This window comes from Pogoniulus pusillus, chromosome 26 (genome assembly GCF_015220805.1).
Source record: "Pogoniulus pusillus isolate bPogPus1 chromosome 26, bPogPus1.pri, whole genome shotgun sequence".
NCBI lineage: Eukaryota > Metazoa > Chordata > Aves > Piciformes > Lybiidae > Pogoniulus > Pogoniulus pusillus.
The window spans coordinates 11,427,466-11,447,078 of record NC_087289.1 but is presented as its reverse complement, the minus strand read 5'-3'; the positions used below and the strand labels follow the sequence as shown (position 1 = coordinate 11,447,078).

The following is a 19,613-nucleotide window of genomic DNA, read 5'->3' as shown; positions in this document are numbered from 1 at the left end:
ATGGCTGTGATCTGGCTGCAAACCTTCCTGCTGCTGCAAAGCCCGTGCTGTAGGGACAGGACACAGCTTACACTGAGCCCAGTGGGAGAGGACCCCAACCACAAACGAGAGGCTGTGTCTGCTGATGAGTTTCAACAAGTCCCCAGGGCTCATTCTCAGCACCATCTTGAGAGCTGGTGCTCCTCCCCATTCATCTTCCAGATGTACTAAACCCTATTCCTTATCTCCTAAACCACAGGGGAGCTGCAGATCCAAGTAAATGACAAAGCAGTGGGTTTTTAATCAGCGACTGTAGCGACAGCATGAGGGCCAGTGGCTTTAAAGGGAAAGAAGGTAGATTTGGATTAGATGTAAGGAAGGAACTTTCTTCCTCATGAGAGTGGTGAGACACTGGAACAGGCTGCCCAGAGAAGCTGTGGATGCCCCATCCCTGGAAGTGTTCAAGGCCAGGATGAATGGAGATTTGAGCAACCTGCTCTAGTGGAAGGTCTCTCTGCCTAGGGCGGGTGTGTTGAACTTGATGATCTTTAAGGTCCCCTCCAACTCAAATCATTCTGTGATTCCATCTGAACCGAGTGAGCAGAAACTTGCAGGCAAATGTGGGATGAGCCCAGAGGGTTGTGGAATGACAGGATGATGGTATCAAGCAAATTTCCTAACAAGAATTCCTCATGCTGTCCTCTGTGAGCTTTGTGGGGCAGGTATCAATAGAAGGCAGGTCTGCCTTGGCTCCACCACCTGTGTGCTCCAGGGGGCTGCTCTGCACTGCAGGCAGGATGCTGGACAGGAACCATCCTGGGAGACTGGACTAGACTTCTTGCTGCTTTGCTATGAGCTCTGGGGCTTGTGGCTGAAGCTAGGGACAATGACAAGCTTGTGGCCCTCTTGATGCCTGGGGTACCCTGAGCACAGCCACAGTCTAAGCTGGAGTCCTTAAAGCCATGGTTCATGGCTTCTTTGGCTAAAGGCAAGCAGGCCCAAAAGCAGAGCTTGCTGGCCTCTCAAACTGTGGCTACCTGCCTGGACTACCTGCCTTGCTGGGCTATCTGCTGTACTCCTGCACTTTCCCTTCCCTGCTAAAGGAGGAAGGAGCATTGCAGGTGAAGGGAGCAAACTGCTCTTGGAGGTATTCTTGAAGATCTAACACCTGGATTCTGGAATAAAGCACTGCCAGCTCTCCCAGGAGCTCGCCTCTGACACTGGTGGGCAGGTTTTGTCTTGATCTGGAACCACTTGGGACAGATGACCAAGGTAGTGAACAGTGGGGTGAGGGCAGAAGAGACATACCTGATATTGTCACGAGGACATTAAGGCCCTCGAGGACGTCCATCTGCTGAAATCGCCGCCTGTTGATGAGGTTGTAGACCTTCCCTTGACCACTTCGATCCAGCAGCATCAGGCCATTTTCTGTGCCCACCAGCAGATTCACACCTGGAGAGGAGAGGGCAATGGGCACCAGGGGCAACACCCCGACCTTGTCTCTGCTAGCACAGCGAGAGGGCTGTGATCTTCCCATGAATATGAAGGGTCACTCCTGCAGTGCAGGGACTCAGGGACATTAACCTTGCCCAGTGTGCTGGTTTGAGGCTAACTGGATATTTTAATGTGAGAAATGAGATCTTTGGTTGCAAAAGAAAATACTGATGAAGTCTGTATCATTCCTTGGTTTGCTGACAGGGATAAAAAGCCAAAATGTCAACAATTTGTCCCGCTCTGTCCTGGGATATATTCGCTTCCTCTTCACTCTGCTCTAATCTCTCCACTAACCTTGGCTACAAATAACAACCTAAGCTCGTTTTGCCGGTCTGGGAAAGCAGAGGGAGAAAGAGAGGGTAGCTTTGAGCCCGTCTGGGCAGTTGCCTTTGTCTAGGAGGGAGTTTGGATTTCTGTGTTATTTCTAATTAGTATAGAGTTGTAAATAGATTGCATATACTTCAGGCTAAGAGACTTGGGGCTCTGCAGCCTGGAGAAGAGAAGGCTTCGAGGAGACCTTGGAGTGGCCTTCCAGTATCTGAAGGGGACTACAGGAGGGCTGGGGAGGGACTATTGACAAGGTCTTGTAATGACAGGACGAGGAGGAACAGGTTTAAACTGGCAGAGGGGAGATTTAAACTGGATGTTAGGAAGTTCTTTCCAGTGAGGGTGGTGAGACACTGGCAGAGGTTACCCAGGGAGGCTGTGGAGGTGTTCAAGGCCAGGTTAGATGAGGCCCTGAGTGACCTGCTCTAGTGGGAGGTGTCCCTGCCTATGTCAGGGGGTTGGAACTGGATGATCTTTGAGGTCCCTTCTAACCCAAACCATTCTATGCTTCTTCTTCCAAGCTGTCTGGGCTAGTCTGGTAAATCGCACTGGTGTGGCGGGGGGAATTCCTCACCCACCCCAGCCAGGCCAGAGGAAGGGGCACGCAGCGGCAGGCGCTGGTTGGGCGGCGCCAGGCTGGCGGTTCAGCAGCAGCAGCAGCAGCGGCAGGCTGCGGGGCGCCCTGGCGAGGCGCGGCGCGCTCGGGGCTCACCCCATAAGGCCGCGCAGAGGATCTCCGAGTTGAAGCGCTTCTTGTACTTGCGGATCTCCGGCGTGTCGCTGTGGGGGCGGATGTTGGTGGGGTTGACGTTCACCACCGAGATCTTGCGCGCTTCGTTCAGCTTGGCCTGCTCCTGCCTGAGCAGCTCGCTGGTGAACAGGGCTTGCAAGGAAACACGAGACATGCGTTAACTCTCCTGCCACCTTCGCTGGGGGACGGGAAGACAAGGTGTGATTTATTTCCTGATGGGGAACTCATGGCTGTGCTCGGAGAGGGATCACTGGGATCTTCTCAGGGGTTGCAGTCAACGCCAAATGCACCAGCAGGTGATGTCTCCAGACTTCCTGCCCTGCCTGCTGAGCTGATGGGCACCATTCTGCACTAATTCTGTGCACTTCTGGAGCCCCCAACACAAGAAGGACGTGGAACTGTTGGAGCCAGTCCAGAGGAGGTCACGAAGATTCTCAGAGGGCTGCAGCAGCTCTGCTCTGAGGACAGGCTACGAGAGTTGGGGCTCTGCAGCCTGGAGAAGGCTTCAAGGAGACCTTGGAGTAGCCTTCCAGTATCTGAAGGGGGCCTGCAGGAAGGCTGAGGAGGGACTATTTGCAAGGTCCTGTAATGACAGGATGAGGAGGAATGGGTTTAAACTGGCAGAGGGGAGACTTAAACAGAATGTTGGAGTGAAGTTCTTTACAGTGAGGGTGGTGAGACACCGGCACAGGTTGCCCAGGAAAGTTGTGGATGCTCTCTCCCTGGAGGTGTTCAAGGCCAGGCTGGATGAGGCCTTGAGTGACCTGTTCAAGTGGGAGATATCCCTACCTATAGCAGGGGGTTGGAACTGGATGATCTTTGAAGTCCCTTCCAGCCTAAACCATTCTGTGATTCAGTGTCTGCCTACCCACAGCCAGACCAGAGCAACTGCCAGCTTTTCCTCCTGGCTGCCCAGGCAGACAGGTGGGTGGATTTCTGCTGCTCCCCATTTTCTCCTAGACATTTCTGGTGATGTTATGCTGGCTGGGGAGTAGCTGGCTGAAAACTGAGGAGCAGGAGGATGCAGACACAGGCAACGTTTGGACAAGAGTAACTGAAATACAACAGAGGTTCATTGGGGTTGTTCAGGCTTATGACCTGGTTTCCATGAGGCCCTTCCCTTTCAAACCAACTGCATTGCTTCCTACCAGTAGCAGATGACTCTTCATCCTCATCTTCATCTTCATCAGTAGGTGAGGTCTGATACACTCTGGTGTCCACAAAGGGGGTGAAAGAGGCTTTGGTGCTACTTCCCATACCATACTGGAAAACAAACAGCAAAGAGAGAGCTCAGAGCATGGAAGCAGCAGTAATTCTGTGCACGTGTGTTTGTCAGACTTTCTAATTAGCAGACACAGAGCCTACCCCCGAGGTGCCTTTTTCAAGCCCTCTATGAACATCTGCTCCTCCTCCCCCATAACTAGTCAGGAAAAACATCAAAATGGATTTCTGAGTGCCCATGAGCAATAGAAAGTGAGAGGAGCAGAGCTTGGCTCTGCTCTCCTCTCACAGGCAGAAGCACAGCGCAGCCATCTGTCCGGTTAGCAGAGAAGCTCTGGGGCCAGAGGCAAAAGTCACTGCAGGTACAAACCTGCAGAATCATAGAACAGAATCATAGAATCAGTTAGAGTTGGAAGGGACCACAAGGATCATCCAGTTCCAACCCCCCTGCTATGGGCAGGGACACCCCACCCTAGATCAGGCTGGCCAGAGCCTCATTCAACCTGGCCTTAAATACCTCCAGGGATGGGGTTTCAACCACCTCCAACTTGTCTCCATTTAACATATCTGCCTCAGAGAGCCTGTCTGGGCTGTCAGGCAGGCAGGGGGCTGCTTTCCCACTTCTCCCATGGCTGGCAGTATGGCACTGGGAGCCCCTGGAACACCCTGGCATGGGACATCTGGCATGGACCAGTGACCATCAGACTAATTCAGAGAGCTGGAAAAGGTGGGGCTGCTGCTTTTCCTTGAACCAAAGCCAAGTACTAACTAGCACCATCTGGCAAAGGTTTTATTTCCATAGGTGGGGAAATCTATTTTAGGACCTGCAAAGCTGAGGCTGGAGAGCTCACACAGCCCTAATACTGCTCTGCTTTCACCACTCGTTATTTAGGGGTTTGCTGGGCTAAGCCCAAAGTATTGATGCCCCTGGGAAAGCAGGAAAAGTCAGGTCTGGCAAAACACCAGTTTTTCATTCTGCTGGGCTGTTAATGCTGGTCTTCACACTCATTGCTGAGGCAGGACCCAGCAATGCCCCTCAGCTCACCTGGCTGCTCCAGTTTTGGAGTGCTGGAGGTAGAGAAGGCTCAGAGTGATCTGTGTGGTGCTTTAGGGAAAGCTTTCAAACAGCATATGCTTGAAAATGCCTTGGATGCTCAGCTCATCAGAAGATGGCATGCCCTACACTGCTCCATCCCTCTCAGAGTCTGCTCTTCAGCACAGCACAGTGGATGGGTCACTTGGCACTTCGATGAAGTGTCCTAAACTTCCAGTGGGACTGCAAAAAGGGACATTTCTAAGCTACAAAACTTAACCTGAAGGTAACACAGGGAACATCAGGGCCAATACTTTGCCAAAGGAATCTGAGGAGGAACCAACTGCAACACCATGTTGCTTCCTCTTTAGATCTCTTGCTTTCTTAAGGCAGAAAACAAGGCCAAGACATTAAAATCATAAAATGGTTTTGGTTGGAAGAGATCTTTAGGATCACTGAGTCCAACCTCTAACCCAGCACTGCAAACTCTACCACTAAACCATGTCCCTCAGCATGACATCTGTATGGCTTTTAAAGCCCTCCAGGGATGGTGACTCCACCACTTCCCAGGGCAGCCTCTTCCAGGGCTTGACGACCCTTCTGGGGAAGAAATTTTTCCTCATGTCCAAACCTTCCCTGGTGCAACCTGAAGCCATTTCCTCTCGTCCTGTCACTTGTTACTTAAGAGAAAATATCCCCATCTTGTTACAGCCTCCTTTCAGGGAGCTGTAGAGGGCAATGAGGTCTTCCTTCAGCCTCCTCTTCTCCAGCCCAGTTCCCTCAGCCGCTCCTTGTAAGACTGTGCTCTACATCTGTTCTTACAAGCAGAAGGGGAAGACTTTCCCCACTCACTGAGCAGCAACATCTCTACCAAAACTGCAGGCTTGTACCTGTCCTCCAGCAGGCTACAGAGATTCAGGGGCAAAATGCCATCAGAATCACAGAATTAACCAGGTTGAAAAAGACCTCTAGGATCAGCGAGTCCAACCTACCACCTAACAGCTTCTAATTAACTAAACCATGGCACTAAGTGCCTCATCCAGCCTCCTTTTAAACACCTCCAGGGATGGGGACACCACCACCTCCCCAGGCAGCCCATTCCAATGGGCACTCACTTCTTCCATGAAGAATTTCCTCCTAATGCCCAGCCTAAACCTGCCCTGGCACAGTTTGAGAGTCAGTCCCCTTTTTCTGTCACTGTGTGCCTGGCAGAAGAGACCAACCCCACCTGGCTACAACTTCCTTTCAGGTAGTTGTAGACAGCAACGAGGTCTCTGCTGAGCCTCCTCCTCTCCAGGCTGAAGGTGTGGGAGCACTCTCATGGCTTGGGACTTCCCAGGCATTTTATAGCTGGCATCTATGGGTGAGCTGGCACACCCGCCCCACACCTGCCAGCACCACACAGTGCATCCCACTTCCCTCCCGACTCCATTCCCCTGACAGGCCTCCAGTTTCCATAGAAATGGGATGGACTTTAAAGAAGTGTGTGAGAGCCAAGAGCCATGGAAGGAGCTAAGAGCCTGCGGCAGGCGAGGCTGCAGGAGCAGAGCCCACACTGACGTACACAGCACAGGGATGCTTATGTGTGCATGAAAGACAGACTTGCTACTTCGTGCTTCTTTCTCATCCAAGAAGCACACAACATTTTCTCTGTGCTAGATAGGTCTTTTCTCTGTGCTAGATGTGTCCTTTCCATAAACCACCACCAATTCAAGGAGGAGAAAACATGAGGATTTCCAAGGATGCTGAAAGCCAAGTGGCTGCTGACAAATGAATTCTGAAGAAACCACTCATCCCAACACACCATCTCCTTTCTTTGCTCAGATTCAGCTCTTCTCCTAGGAAGCTGGCATTCTAGTAAATTCCATCTCCATTACTTAAATATTAAGACCTCATCTTTCTCCAAGCCCTGTTCAATCTCCTATAAACCTGAGAGGTGGCTTAGAATCATAGAAACAACCAGGTTGGAAGATCATCCAGTCCAACCTATCACCCAGCCCTGTTCAGTCAACTAGACCATGGCACTAAGTGCCTCATCCAGTCTATTTTTGAACACCTCCAGACAGCATCAGGCTGTAGTGAGGTTGTTCTTGCTCCCTCCTTGCTTGCAGCACCATGAGTCAGCTGGAAGCCTGTGAACCAGATCCCCACGTTTCCACTTCACGCCCACTCTTGGCTCAGTCAGCCCTAAAAATGCAGCTTTAGAAATGGGAAAGGATCTTCTTGGTTGGTATTCTACAAATGAAGATATTTAAACCCAAATCCTTGCCTGCATTTAGGCAGTCCTGGGATGACCGTGGAAAGTGTTACTTTCAGGACCAACTCTCTCATCACCACATTGAAAGGCAACAAGGAAATGGATGAAACCCTGAGGTCAAGTCACAGCCCATCTGTTCTTACGTTTTTGTCAATGCCCAAGTTCCAAGCAGCTTTCATTTTTATACTGCTAGTAAAAGCACACCATAAAATAAGCACAGCAGTTCTACAACAGAGAACGTGAAGGCAGCACTTGGGATGCATAACCAACAAAAAGAAAAGAAAAATATTAAGCCAAATATCCTACCTAGCATCAAGAGGGATGATTTCTCATGGGAAAAGAGACAACTGTGCCCGCTGCCCACAGCTGGTGATGGCAGGCAGGGCATTGCCTTGGCTCATGTGTCACATCTTGCACTTTCTAGGACTTTTTACACCTTAACACAATGTTGATGTTCAACTGTGTCCCTGTGAAACAGCTACCAGGGAGAAGTACTTTGCCATGACAGGAAAGAGACCATTTTAAAGGTGTGCAGAGTTTTAATAGTCCAAGGAACTATCCAGAAGGTCGTTGGCTTTGGCTTTTGCTAACCTTCCAAGTCACATCAAAGAGGATGCCTTAACACAATGTTGATGTTCAATTGTGTCCCTGTAAAACAACTACCAGGGAGAAGTACTTTGCCATGACAGGAAAGAGACCATTTTAAAGGTGTGCAGAGATTTCACAGCCCAAAGAACTATCCAGAAGTTCGTTGGCTTTGGGTTTTGCTAACCTTCCAAGTCACACGAAGACATTGCACAGGTGGAACTTGGGCCCAGTTCATGTTATTGACATCACTGGCTCTTAAAAATTAAGCTGGCAGCATTCAAGCCACCACCACCAAAACTCCAGCTGCTGGGCTTGGGAGAAGACCTAATGCACATCAGCCATAGACCCACAGAGCAGTAACTCCTTAGATTCCATTCTGTTTCCACTACACTTACCCACGTGGACCAGAAACAGAGAGAAGAGCCAAGAAAGCCAAGGAGGAGAGCAGGAAAGTCCCTTTGTGGGGCAGAGAGGTTAATACTTGTTTTAAAGCGATGCAAAGGAGAAAGAGGAGTCCTCCCCCACCACCTACTTCAGGCACCGAGTCCATGTCCTGCGCATGCGTGGAGACTCGCCCCAGGGCCTCGGTCGGCGTGCCCGCCGGCGAGTGGCTTTGCTGCACCAGGTCAGGCAGATTGATGTGACCTGCAAAGCCATTGCTGGCTGTGTGGCCAGAACGCTTTTTTTCACCAGAGGTCTGCAGAGACACAAGGCATGAGGAAGAAAGAGAAGGAAGGGGGGAGGGGGGGCGGGGGGGGGGGGTTAAGAGAAGAAGAGGGAAAAAAACCCAAACCAAACCCAAGTCCTTGGCAGTCCTCTAGTTCCCAAAGCAAGTGCGATCTGGCAAGCAGCAAACCAACTCCCCCCCCCGCCTCCCACACGCCCCAGGAGAAATAAAGGCAGGATTAATAATCACAAAGTCAGCGCAGAGTAATCAGCCACGTTACAGCGAGAGAAGCCTGACCACCATCGTTTTGAGACAAGGAAGGCAGGGGCAGATCCTGCTCTCGCCCCCGCGGGGGCAAGCGCCAGGGCCAGCTCCCGCCCGGCTCCCGGCGGCAGCAGAGCCGGGGCGCTCGGTCAGCGGCAGCCTGCGCTGCGGCTCCGCGCAGCCACGGCGGCGAGCGGCTGCCTGCAAACGCCAGCAGCCCCCGCGGCATGTTTCTGCAACCCAAACCAGCAGTGAACAGTGGCGGCACAACCTCTGGCACCTCGCTCTGTGCACAAGGTTCCCAGGAGCCCCCCCGGGGTCCCCTTCCTCTCCAGCTCACGGAAGGCAGGTGCTGGGAAGGCTCCCCCTTCCCTGTTTATCCTCGGGAGGTATCCACTCTCTCGATGGATGCTACCCATCTGGAGCACATCCATGAGACCATCACAGAGACTTGCTCATTAACCTGGAATAGTGGAAACTGCCCTCTGAACAGGCTCGCCAAGTTTCTGACCGATCCTGACTGGCATTTATCTTTTGATCATTTGTCACCATCACCTTTAGCCACTTTGTCATCCCACCCGAGAGTGCAAAGCCCTTTGCCCAAAGCCCAGGGATCTCAGCAAGTCTGCCCTCTGATGCCTACAGCAGTGCTGGGGGCAAACATACGGTGCCCAGCAGCTTGAGTTTCTTATCATGCTCCCTCCTCCCAGAGGAGTTTCCCAGCTGTTTGTCTCGTGGCTTTTAACCATTCTGCACCGCTGGTTCTCTCCTGTGGCCCTGCAGGCATGGCATTTGTTTTGCAGTTGTGATGCTTAACACCAAGCTCCTTTGAGAAATGGCTGCCTGCTAGAGGAGTGGACAGTTCTGCTGCTCAGCCACATCATCCTCCCTGGTGCAAGGATGTGTAGAAGGTTGCCCAGGCTGTGAGGACCTCTGTTCTAAGCACGTCCACAGCAGTGAGGGATAAGGTGGGTTGTACACAGCTGCCTGCCTCCAAAACCCGTGCAGAAAGGCACCAAACAAGCTGTCACTTCTTTTGCCCCTTCTCCTGCCAGCTCCTTCCTCTCTGATGTTGCTGTAATTTTTCCTTCCCAAGTGAGCACTTTATATAAACCAAGAATTAAAATGCTGCTCAAGTCTAGCATACCTTTGATCTAAACATTCCTCCTCTATGCTGGCTGACTCCAGGCTCCTCTTCCTCTCCCATCCACATCCTTTACCTGCTGGCAGGAGAGTGACTCCCTTGTTTCGCTAACTGCCACAGTCTCCTGCCCCCTCACCAGCATACCTGCTAACCAACTGTCTTTCCAGCAGTAATCTCAGCCCCATTTCAGCCAACTGGGAAACTGATAAACACTGGGGGCAGTCTTCCACAACCAACCAAACATGCATCCTCTGCCTCACTGCTGTGGTTCTACCATAGCAGAATCACAGAAAGCTTTAGGTTGGAAGTGACCTTAGAGATCATCTACATTCAACCCCTCTGCCACAGGCATGGACCACCTCCACTAGACCATGTTGCTCAAAGCCCCATCCAACCTGGTCCTGAAAACCTCCTGGGATAGGGCATTCACAGTCTCTCTGGGCAACCAGTTCCAGTGTTTCACCACCCTCACACTGAAGAGCTTCTTCCTTCATTTAAATCTACTCTCTTTCAGTTCAATGCCACCCCTCCTTGTCCTATTAATATATGCCCTTGTAAAAAATCTCTCTTTTTTTTTCCTGTAGACCCCCTTTAGGTACTTGAAAGGCTGCTATGCAGTCTCCTTGGGGCCTCCTCCAGCCTGAAACATCCCAACTCCTTCAGCCTTTCTTCCCAGGAGAGGTGCTGCAGCCCTCTGATCATCTTCGTGGCCCTCCTCTAGACCTATTCAAGCAGGTCCATCTCCCTGTTACTCTGCAGCCCCCAGAGCTGCACACAGCACTCCCAGTGGGATCTCGTGAATAGAAAAATCCATCAGGATTGCTCCCACCGCAGCCCCACCTCAGCAGTGCTGAAGCCAGAGATGGGGGCTTGTTTTCATGTGGGATGTCCAGTATCCAGGGCAAGAACAGGACAGCAGGCTGGTGGGGAGGTTAGCTTGGTTCGCCAAGCAGAGCAGCCCCTGTTAAAAACCTCCACAGCACCTACAAACACCTCTCACCTCTGAGGGTCACAGTGACAAAGGTTGGGAAGAAAAGGGGAAACCTTCTGCCAGGTTCCAAATACATGAACCAAAGACTGTAAATTTAAGACAACTTCCGTTGCCAGGAGCTGCTGTGGGATTATGGCAGAGTGATTCAGCTGAGCACCCTCCCTGTGTGCCCGGGCATTACTATTCACTGCTGTTTGTAGTTCTGAGAAACATTTGCACTTGTCACATTTGCTCCAGGGAGTGTAAATTGTATTAAGGAGAGCGCTAACGAGCACAATTTACTCAGGCATTTTGTGTTCCACACACGCAGCACTGTTAGTTTTTGTGCTTACATGGGCAAAACCTCCTGAAGATGGCTCCATGGGGATACTGGTTTTACAACTTACCTCCCTCACCATCAAAGTCCCTTCCCTTGAAATATTGCTAAACGTATCTGCATGGGAAGTCTCCATCCCGTGGGTTGTCACCATTCCCAGGTTGTAGGGCTCATTGCTTCCAGGAATTCCTGTTGGTCTGAGGACAGAGTGGAAAAGTATTGATAGTGAACTAAATGAGAAACCCTTTAATGAAGTATTATTTCAATCAGGATAAGGCTCTGTATCTCATGAGGAGAGGAATCAGAAAGTAGATCCACTTAAATGTATGGAGAAACTATTGATATTGTTGAGAAGCACAGTCCAGGGGTAGGCTGATACACCACAGGTCAAAGAATCATAGAATGTCAGAGGCTGGAAGAAACCTTGAAAGGTCATCTGGTCCAGTTGCCCTGCCAGAGCAGGATCACCTAGAGCAGATCACACTGGAAGGCATCCAGACAGTTCTTGAGTATCTCCAGAGAGGGAGACTCCACAACCTCCCTGGACAGCCTGTTCCAGTGCTCTGTCACCCTCACAGTAAAGAAGTTCTTCCTCACGTTCACATGGAACCTCCTATGCTTCAGCTTCCACCCCTTGCTCCTTGTCCTGTCCCTGGGCATCACCAAGCAAAGCCTGGCTCCATCCTCCTGGCACTCACCCTTCACATGTTTATAAACATGAATGAGGTCATCCCTTAGTCGTCTCCTCTCTAAGCTAAAAAGCCTCAGCTCCTTCAGTCTCTCTTCAGAAGGAAGATGTTCCAAGATGCCCTGGGAGGAGCACTGGTGAATGAGTAATGAGGAGCAGCAGCCCTCCTCTACTTACCATCAGTTTTTCTACTTAAGAAAAGTTTAACAAAATATAGTTCACTCCCTTGATTCCCCACCTTGATCCTGGAAAAGGGAACAGTGCTTCAGAGCATCCAATGACAAAAGACAGCAAGGGAAGGGATGAGATTTGAAGGATGCATGGGCAGCAGTACAAGCTGTGTCCTGCTGCTCTCTGCTGCCCTCCAGGTGAACGTGTGGCCCTAACCCATGGTTTAACCTTGAGTTTATTTCAGTGCTTCTATCTCAAGAAAGAGACTGGAATTTTTCCTCACGTACATTAAATTCTAGGACTGTCTGCGAGTGGATATCATAAGTAGGGAGCAGCCACCCTTATTTTATTCCATTTCCAGTAACCAAACACCAGTATGCTTTGGACGTGTCCCAAATTAACAGCTATTGCTTCCCCAGACCAAGATGCCCTGAAAGGCAAATAGGCCTATTAGATGTCCTGGCTTGCCCCATCCTTCTGCTGATGGGGAAAGCAAGGGTGAGACGAAAACAAAGGCTTGGGCCACTATGTCCTCTCTCAAAGTGACAAATAGGTACTCACAGGTGTTTAGGTACTAGTTGGTGTCTTGCCCAAATAAGGGTAAGCACGCCCTGGTTTCACCTAATATGGTCTGTTTTGCAAATGCCATTCTGATTGGCGAATCTCTGTGGCCAGAAGAGCCATTACACTTGAACAAATAACCTAAACTGAGCTAAGCTGCAAGCAGTTGTGCTGCCTCTACCTCACAGACCTGTGTCTGCTTCACTGCTCTGCCTCAGTGTGTGCTGCTCTGCTCTGCGTTCTGCTCTGCACAGACAGGGCACTCTGCCTCGCTGCTCTCTGCTTGGACAATGTGTTCTGCTCTGCCTTGGGCTTCAGATCAGCTTAGGCTCGAAGTACCTGGAAACTTCAGTGCCTCAAGTTTACCAGGAGAAGGAATTAAGAGCCTCACGACGTGGTGAGAAGCGCCACCAACATTGCGCTCTCTGCACAACCACAAGAGATCCTGCCTGCACCTCTGCTAACCTCCATGCCAAAAGGAACCAGGATCAGGTCAGAGATCCTCTGCCTCTTTCCCAGCACCCTGCTAGAGCCTGGGAAGATCTACATGCCTCTCAAAGGCTATCAAGACACCGAGTAGTTCCATCACTGCTGCAGAGAAGCCAAGGACTATCTTGATATTCCTATCCACCACCAAGAGTAGCACAGACATTCCCTAGGGCTGCCTTTTATTTGTACGTGGAGCAAAGCCCTTTTGTGGCTTAAACCTGTCCAATTTTTCTGATTCTCCTAAATGAATGACTTGCCCACAAGCATCCTTGTGAAGATTTTCCCAACTGAATTAGAAGCCAGATTTAATTGGTTTGTATATCATAGAATCAACCAGGTTGGAAGAGACCTCCAAGCTCATCCAGTCCAACCTAGCACCCAGCCCTATCCAGTCAACCAGACCATGGCACTGAGTGCCTCATCCAGTCTTCTCTTGAAGACCTCAAGGGACAGTGCCTCCACCACCTCCCTGGGCAGCCCATATCGTTCATGGGCAGGGCTGTTTGGAAGTAAGATAACTATGCCTCGTTAATTGCCGCAACTAAACCACAAGACACACACACCGTGGCTTCACGGTTTGCCCCCGGAAACAATGCACTTCTTACATAAGCCGGGGGATGTCACTGACAGGCACAGTCCCATCGTGTGTCTCATTCTCCCCATCCTCCTCCTCCTCCTCGCTGCTTTCCGACTCCTCGCTGGAGGAGGAGTAGTCCGTCACCTTCTTCAGGGGGCGATTGGTTTCTTCGATGCGCAGCTCCCTCAACTCTTTGGCTAAGGCTGTCAGATCCTAGAGGGGATGGGGGGGGGCAAGGAAACGAGAAAGGGGTGGCTATTACACGGAAAGCCAGGAGAAGGGTGACGTACATCTCTTCAAAAGCCAATGCTAACGGCACGAGCAACGAGAAGTAGCTTTTTACGGAGTCGTTACAAACATGAGACGGACGTAAGACGATGTTTGTAGCATGTAGCATTTATTAAACGAAACAAAACTGATTTACGCTCACTGCAAAAATAAAAACCAACAAAAGTGAAAAAAAAAAAAAATCGATAGCCAACCTCTTCTTTTTTGTTTCTGTTTGGAACGTGTATGTGCATATAGATACACACACTTATATGTATATACACGACAAAGTTGTACTTGTTGGAAAAGGTGAAGTTCGGTCACCATCATAGTAAACTGGAAAACCACCGTCACGGCAAAGAGTGGCTCGGAGAATTTCTCCTGCAGGGTTCTCAAACTTCCCAAAGAGACTCCCCCCGCCCCGTAATGGTATTTATTCTGTAATAAATGCACTGGGGAAGGAAGCAATGACAGCATCTCCCAGGGAGCGGTGCAAGCCCCGCGTCAAGAGCCGCTTCTGCGGCGAGTCTCCACCGTCGGGTGGCTGCCGAGAGGCGGTGAGGAGCACGAGGAGAAGCGCCTGGCTCAGCCAGACTTTGGAGTCACAGCTCTGAGTCAGCCACACGATCAGAAAAATAACAGTAATCACAAAAAAAACCCCAAAAACAACCACCAAAATATCCCTCAGTGGGATCCATTAAGCACTTTATGTGGAATGTGGCAGCCTACAAGCTAAGGGCAAAAAAAAACCAAAACCCAAAACACCAAAGAAAGAAAAGAAGCCTTGAAAGGAGAGGGGGTGGGGGGGAAAAGAGCAGTCCCAAAGCCTAGTAACAAATTTTTCAGTTTACCATGACTTTGATGAGGTCTCAGACCCGACAGTCATATAAAATAGACACTGCTATTTCAAAACAAGGAACATGGCAGGCACCGTGTAGAAAAGAGACTTGTTGTTATCTTACATGCTTTTATAGCAATGCAGGGGGAAGCAGTAGGGCAGAAAAGCATGAGAGCTCGAATTAGAATGGGTTAGAGAACTCCGTTGCACAAGACATGCACATGACGAACAAAGCATCGCAATTGTCAGTCTTACCATTTCTCCCTATATTAGTGACCGAGGTAGGCATCAGTGCATTCGGTCAGAGATAAAGGATTAGGGAGAAAGAAACTCATTGAAAAAGACTAAATTCCACAATTGTCTCATGGCCATACTCTCATTTACTGCATTTCCAGTTTACCGGTCCAGCAGGGCAGCTACGGCAATATTAATTACGGTTGCAAAGGGACCTCTTAAAATCTATCCCATCGACACGTGAAGAAAATGATGGAAAACCTCTCTGGCTGAGATGCAAGCCCATTTTCTCTCCTTTGTTTGTTTTGTTTCTATGTTTTCTCTCAATCACGCAGCAAGACTAATTTGCAAGCCATCTGCACTTTGGTTATTGATGACCCACACCTCCCGGCAGGCTCCTATCGGTGGACAGCCCCACATTCTGCTCCCAGGTCTGCCCTGCCTGGCCTCTGACAAACAGAAAAGACTCCCATGGATGTCAGAGAGCTTTGCACCAGACCTGTAAATATCAGCATGCCATAAAATGCTGGGTGTTTAACAAAAAGATTGATCCCAGCTTCACAGCAGGTACCTGTGCTGGGTATATCCCTCGTCAAATGCTCTCTGTATCATTAGAGAAAGGCTCTTGATCATGATTGAAGAAAGAAATATGGCATTTCAAGAGTTTATTTTTGATGCCAACACATTTGGGATTGAAATACAGTCAATTCTGCAGTCACAACAACTGATTATTTTAATTAGCTCTCTAGCAGCTTCCATATGATTGTTGCTCTTCCTAAATAAGAATCAATGATGAGTCCAATAGCTTAACAATGCTTTCTCCATTTAGAGTATCAAATACACTCTTTATTGAGCACTCACACTTGAGACGGATTAGAGCCTTCTCCACAGGACTTCAGAACTGTGTAAGAGCCTCTTAAAACTGCAGCTGGACTTCATGCAGTGAAGGACTAGGACTGAAGCTTCCCCATCATGGCCATGGACTGTGAACATCACAGAATCACAGAACCTTAGAGGTTGGAAGGGACCTTGAGAGATCATCAAGTCCAACTGCCCCATGCCAAAGCAGGATCCTCTAGGGTAGTTTGCACAGGAATGCATCCAGGCAAGTATGCACAGTCTCCAGAGAAGGAGGCTCCACAACCTCTCTAGGCAGCCTGTTTCAGTGCTGTCCCAGGTTGAGGCTATAGGGTTAAAAAAAAAAATCTCTGGGGACTAGAAGATTGTTATTCAATCCCATAATTCTGCTATCTCTTTATAGACTCACAACAAGGTCAGTTCGCTCTCCTTTCCTCCTCCTCCTGCCCTGAGTGTGTGACGGGAGCCACTTTATCGGGAACATGTAAGCAGGAGGCCTCTTGGATGGCAGAGGCGCTGGGGGGGGTGGGGGGGTGGGGAAGATTGGAGCACTGGGGAACGTAGATTTAGGGGTTTTTTGGGGATGGGGGAAAACTTCAAGGGGGTTTGCCAAGATAATTGCTTTGTAACATCTATCACTGCATTTCTCCCTCTCTCTCTAAATACAATCCTGTATTTTCTCTCCCATTTGATTTGAGACTTTAACCTCTGTTAGCTCTCCTTAAAAAAAAACCTACGACAGAATTTTGGTGGCCTGTACGGGGAAGGAACCCGCGGCCTTGGCGTTATCAGCACCAGGATTTTCCCTCTGGGGGCTTTGGCTTGGGCTCTGCTGGCCCTGGGACTTTCTGGTGGTGGCAAAGGCAGCTCTTGGCCTCACAGATGAGGTTCTGGTTGCTAGATGGCCTGAGGGCTGGCCCATGGTAGTGAGAACAGGGCAGCACCTCATGCTGGTCCAGTGCACCGCTGGAGCTCTCAGACAGCACAAGTGCATGCTCTGTTTGCTCCAGTGTTACTGATGGAGAGCTGAGCTCAGGCAAGCTTCCCAGGGGTGTGCTGGGCACCGCATTGTTCCTGTTGTGCTGGGTGTCCGAGAATGCTGTGCAGGAGAGAATGCTGTCAGGGCGTGGGGTGGAGGACTGTGGCAGCTTGGGACAGTCAGAGCTACATGCCAGCCACTCCTCTTCCCCAGAGCTCAAGGCAGACTCTCCCAAGGCTTCAGAAGGAAGGAGGGTAGGGGACTGGGGGTCACCAGTAGGATGAGGGGACCCTACATCTAATGCCTGTTTCTCCTGGTGGGGCAGCTTTAGGATGGGAGGCAGTGAGTAGCACTTGAAGGTGGCAGCAGGGGCTGAGAAATCACATTGCTTTTTGATGGCAGGCCTGGGTGTTACAAAGGCGCTGAGATGCAGTGTGTCAGGGGGTGGCAGGTGGCTGTCGGGGGGCAGTCTCGTCTGTCCTGCCGCCGCTGCCAGCATCGCTCCATGGACCGGGACGAGGGGAAGGCGGCGGCGGCAGAGGAGATTGCGCGGGGCCGGGGTTGTGAGTGGCACTGAGGGTGGTCGGCCAGAACGACATGGAGCAGGAAATGCTGCTGGGGAGTCCCTGGCAGGGCGAAGAGGATAAGGCAGGCCCCTCGACGGGCAGCCGGGGCCCTCCTCACACCGGATGCTGCGCAGCACCGTCTCCAGCCTGGGCGGCATGGACGACTTCTACTGCGAAGAGACTGGTTCCGGCTTCTTCTCAGATGTGCTCAAGGTGCGACACTGCCAGTCAGGGCAGGTCATGGTGCTGAAGCCGAACAAGGTGGAGAGCAATCGGGGCAACATGCTGCGGGAAGTGCAGATGATGAACCATCTGTCTCACCCCAGCATCCTCAGGTTCATGGGTGCGTGTGTTCACTACGGACAGCTGCACGCACTGATGGAGTACATCAGTGGTGGAAACCTGGAGCAGCTGCTGGATAGCTCTCTTCTCCTCCCCTGGTCCCTGCGTGTCAAGCTGGCCTTAGACATAGCCTATGGCCTGCACTGCCTGCACTCCAAGGTCATCTTCCACCGCGACCTCACTTCTAAGAACTGCCTAGTGTGCCGTGAGACCAGTGGCTACACAGCTGCAGTAGGTGATTTTGGCTTGGCAGAGAAGATCTCTGTTTGCAGCAAGGAGCTGCTGCCTGTGGTGGGCTCTCCATATTGGATGGCAGCTGAGGTGCTGCGAGCAGACTTCCACGAGACGGATGATGTGTTCTCATATGGCACTCATCCCGTTTTCTTCCCTATTCTGCCACCTGCTCCTCGTCCACCTCCAGCACCTCCTCCTTCTCAGTTATCTGTTGAGAAGGTGGAGGGAGAGGTGCTGGGGAAGGTTAGATAAAATTTGAAAAGATTTTGTTCAGACTGGGGAAGGAAGATAAGGGCAGGGACTGAAGGTGTGGGGGTTCACTGCTGAGCGTGCAGCTAGAGCGGAAGAACTGCAGGACAGAACCCTCAGGGGTTGTCGATAGCCTGGTACAAGAGACAAGTGGAAGCATGGGACTCTTGTAGATACTGGAACTCAGATCTGTGACAGAGAGATGGAAATCATCTGTGACAAAGGCATCTTCACTGCTGCATGTGTGAGAAGCAAAGTGGAGCAACAGCTTGAAGAATGGAAGTGAACTGGACTTAGTTGCCCCATTTGACTGCCCCAGGGTGGGAGACACAACATTGGAGACGACTGCAGACTGAGCCAGATTGTGCCGAGAAGGACTCTAAGAGAATCTTTGATGAGTGATTGAGACTTTGCAGTGGGCAGTTGCTTGGATGCACAGACTGCAAAGGCTTGAGTGAGAATGGCCTGGGACTGCCCATTATTTGATGTTGAGTGCTGCTGAGCACAATGCAGACGGAAAGAGAGTTCCTTTGTTTGTGAAAAGGATTTGTTGGGAGAACTGTATGGGTGTTTTCTGCCTTTAGGAGAGGGGATAGAACCTGCCCTAGGGGTGGTTGTTTCCTGGTGGGGGAAGTCCAGGACATGTATGTTGAGCAATGCAAGAGGGTGGCAAGATCAAGTGTGTTCTGCAAAGAAGTTTTGATTTTGGGCTGAAACAGTCTGAGTTTAAAGTATGTACAAGTTGTTACTGAGTCTCTTTCAGATAGTGGATGTCATCTGAGAAGTCCCATTGGATGAGAAGAGTTGTGCCCAGGATCTGAGCGACAGATGGATCTGAAGAGAAGCAGTGGAACGATGCAGGATTTGGATGGCACTGCTCACTATAGAGAGAATCTGTTTCGAGTTAGATGAGCAGTGTGATGAGCAGCAATTATGGGATTGAATGTAGGATTGAGGCTACAGGGTTAAAAAAGTTCTGGGGACAAGAAGATTGTTATTCAATCCCTTAATTCTGCTATCTCTTTATAGACTCATAACAAGGTCAGTTCGTGCTCCTTTCCTCCTCCTCCTGCCCTGTGTGGCAGGAGCCAATTTATCAGGAACATGTAAGCAGTAGGCCTCTTGAATGGCAGAGGCTTTGGGGGAGGATTGGAGCACTGGGGAATGTAGATTTAGGGTTTTTTGGGGGATGGGGGAAACTTCAAGGGGGTTTGCCATGATAATTGCTTTGTAATGTCTGTGGCTGTATTTCTTTCTCTCTAAATACAATTCTGTATTTTCTCTCCCATTTGATTTGAGACTTTAATCTCTGTCGGCTCTCGTTAAAAAACCCTACGACAAGTGCTCTGTCACCCTCTCTGTAAAGAAGTTTCTCTTCAGGTTCCAGTTTGTACCTGCTGCTCCTTGTCTTATTGCTATCCACCACGGAAAAGAGATTGGCCCCATCCACTTGACACCCAGCCCTCATGTATTTATAGATACTGATCTCCTCTCAGCCTTCTCCAGACTAAGCAGCCCCAGGGCTCTC

The 19,613-nt window shown here is 50.4% G+C and overlaps 1 protein-coding gene across 3 annotated transcripts in view; it reads right to left on the bottom strand.

The window, feature by feature from the left end:
• The window catches only part of TNIK (TRAF2 and NCK interacting kinase), a 200,852-nt gene that overhangs the window by 9,955 nt on the left and 171,284 nt on the right, over positions 1 to 19,613 (bottom strand). For all 3 annotated transcript variants that reach the window (XM_064164894.1, XM_064164895.1, XM_064164896.1), the window contains 6 exons: positions 13,547 to 13,731; positions 11,103 to 11,229; positions 8,183 to 8,347; positions 3,700 to 3,814; positions 2,513 to 2,683; positions 1,288 to 1,431 (listed from right to left, as the gene is read on the bottom strand). In XM_064164894.1, the coding sequence (XP_064020964.1) occupies positions 1,288 to 1,431; positions 2,513 to 2,683; positions 3,700 to 3,814; positions 8,183 to 8,347; positions 11,103 to 11,229; positions 13,547 to 13,731 (907 nt within the window). The remainder of the gene's footprint in view (positions 1 to 1,287; positions 1,432 to 2,512; positions 2,684 to 3,699; positions 3,815 to 8,182; positions 8,348 to 11,102; positions 11,230 to 13,546; positions 13,732 to 19,613) is intronic.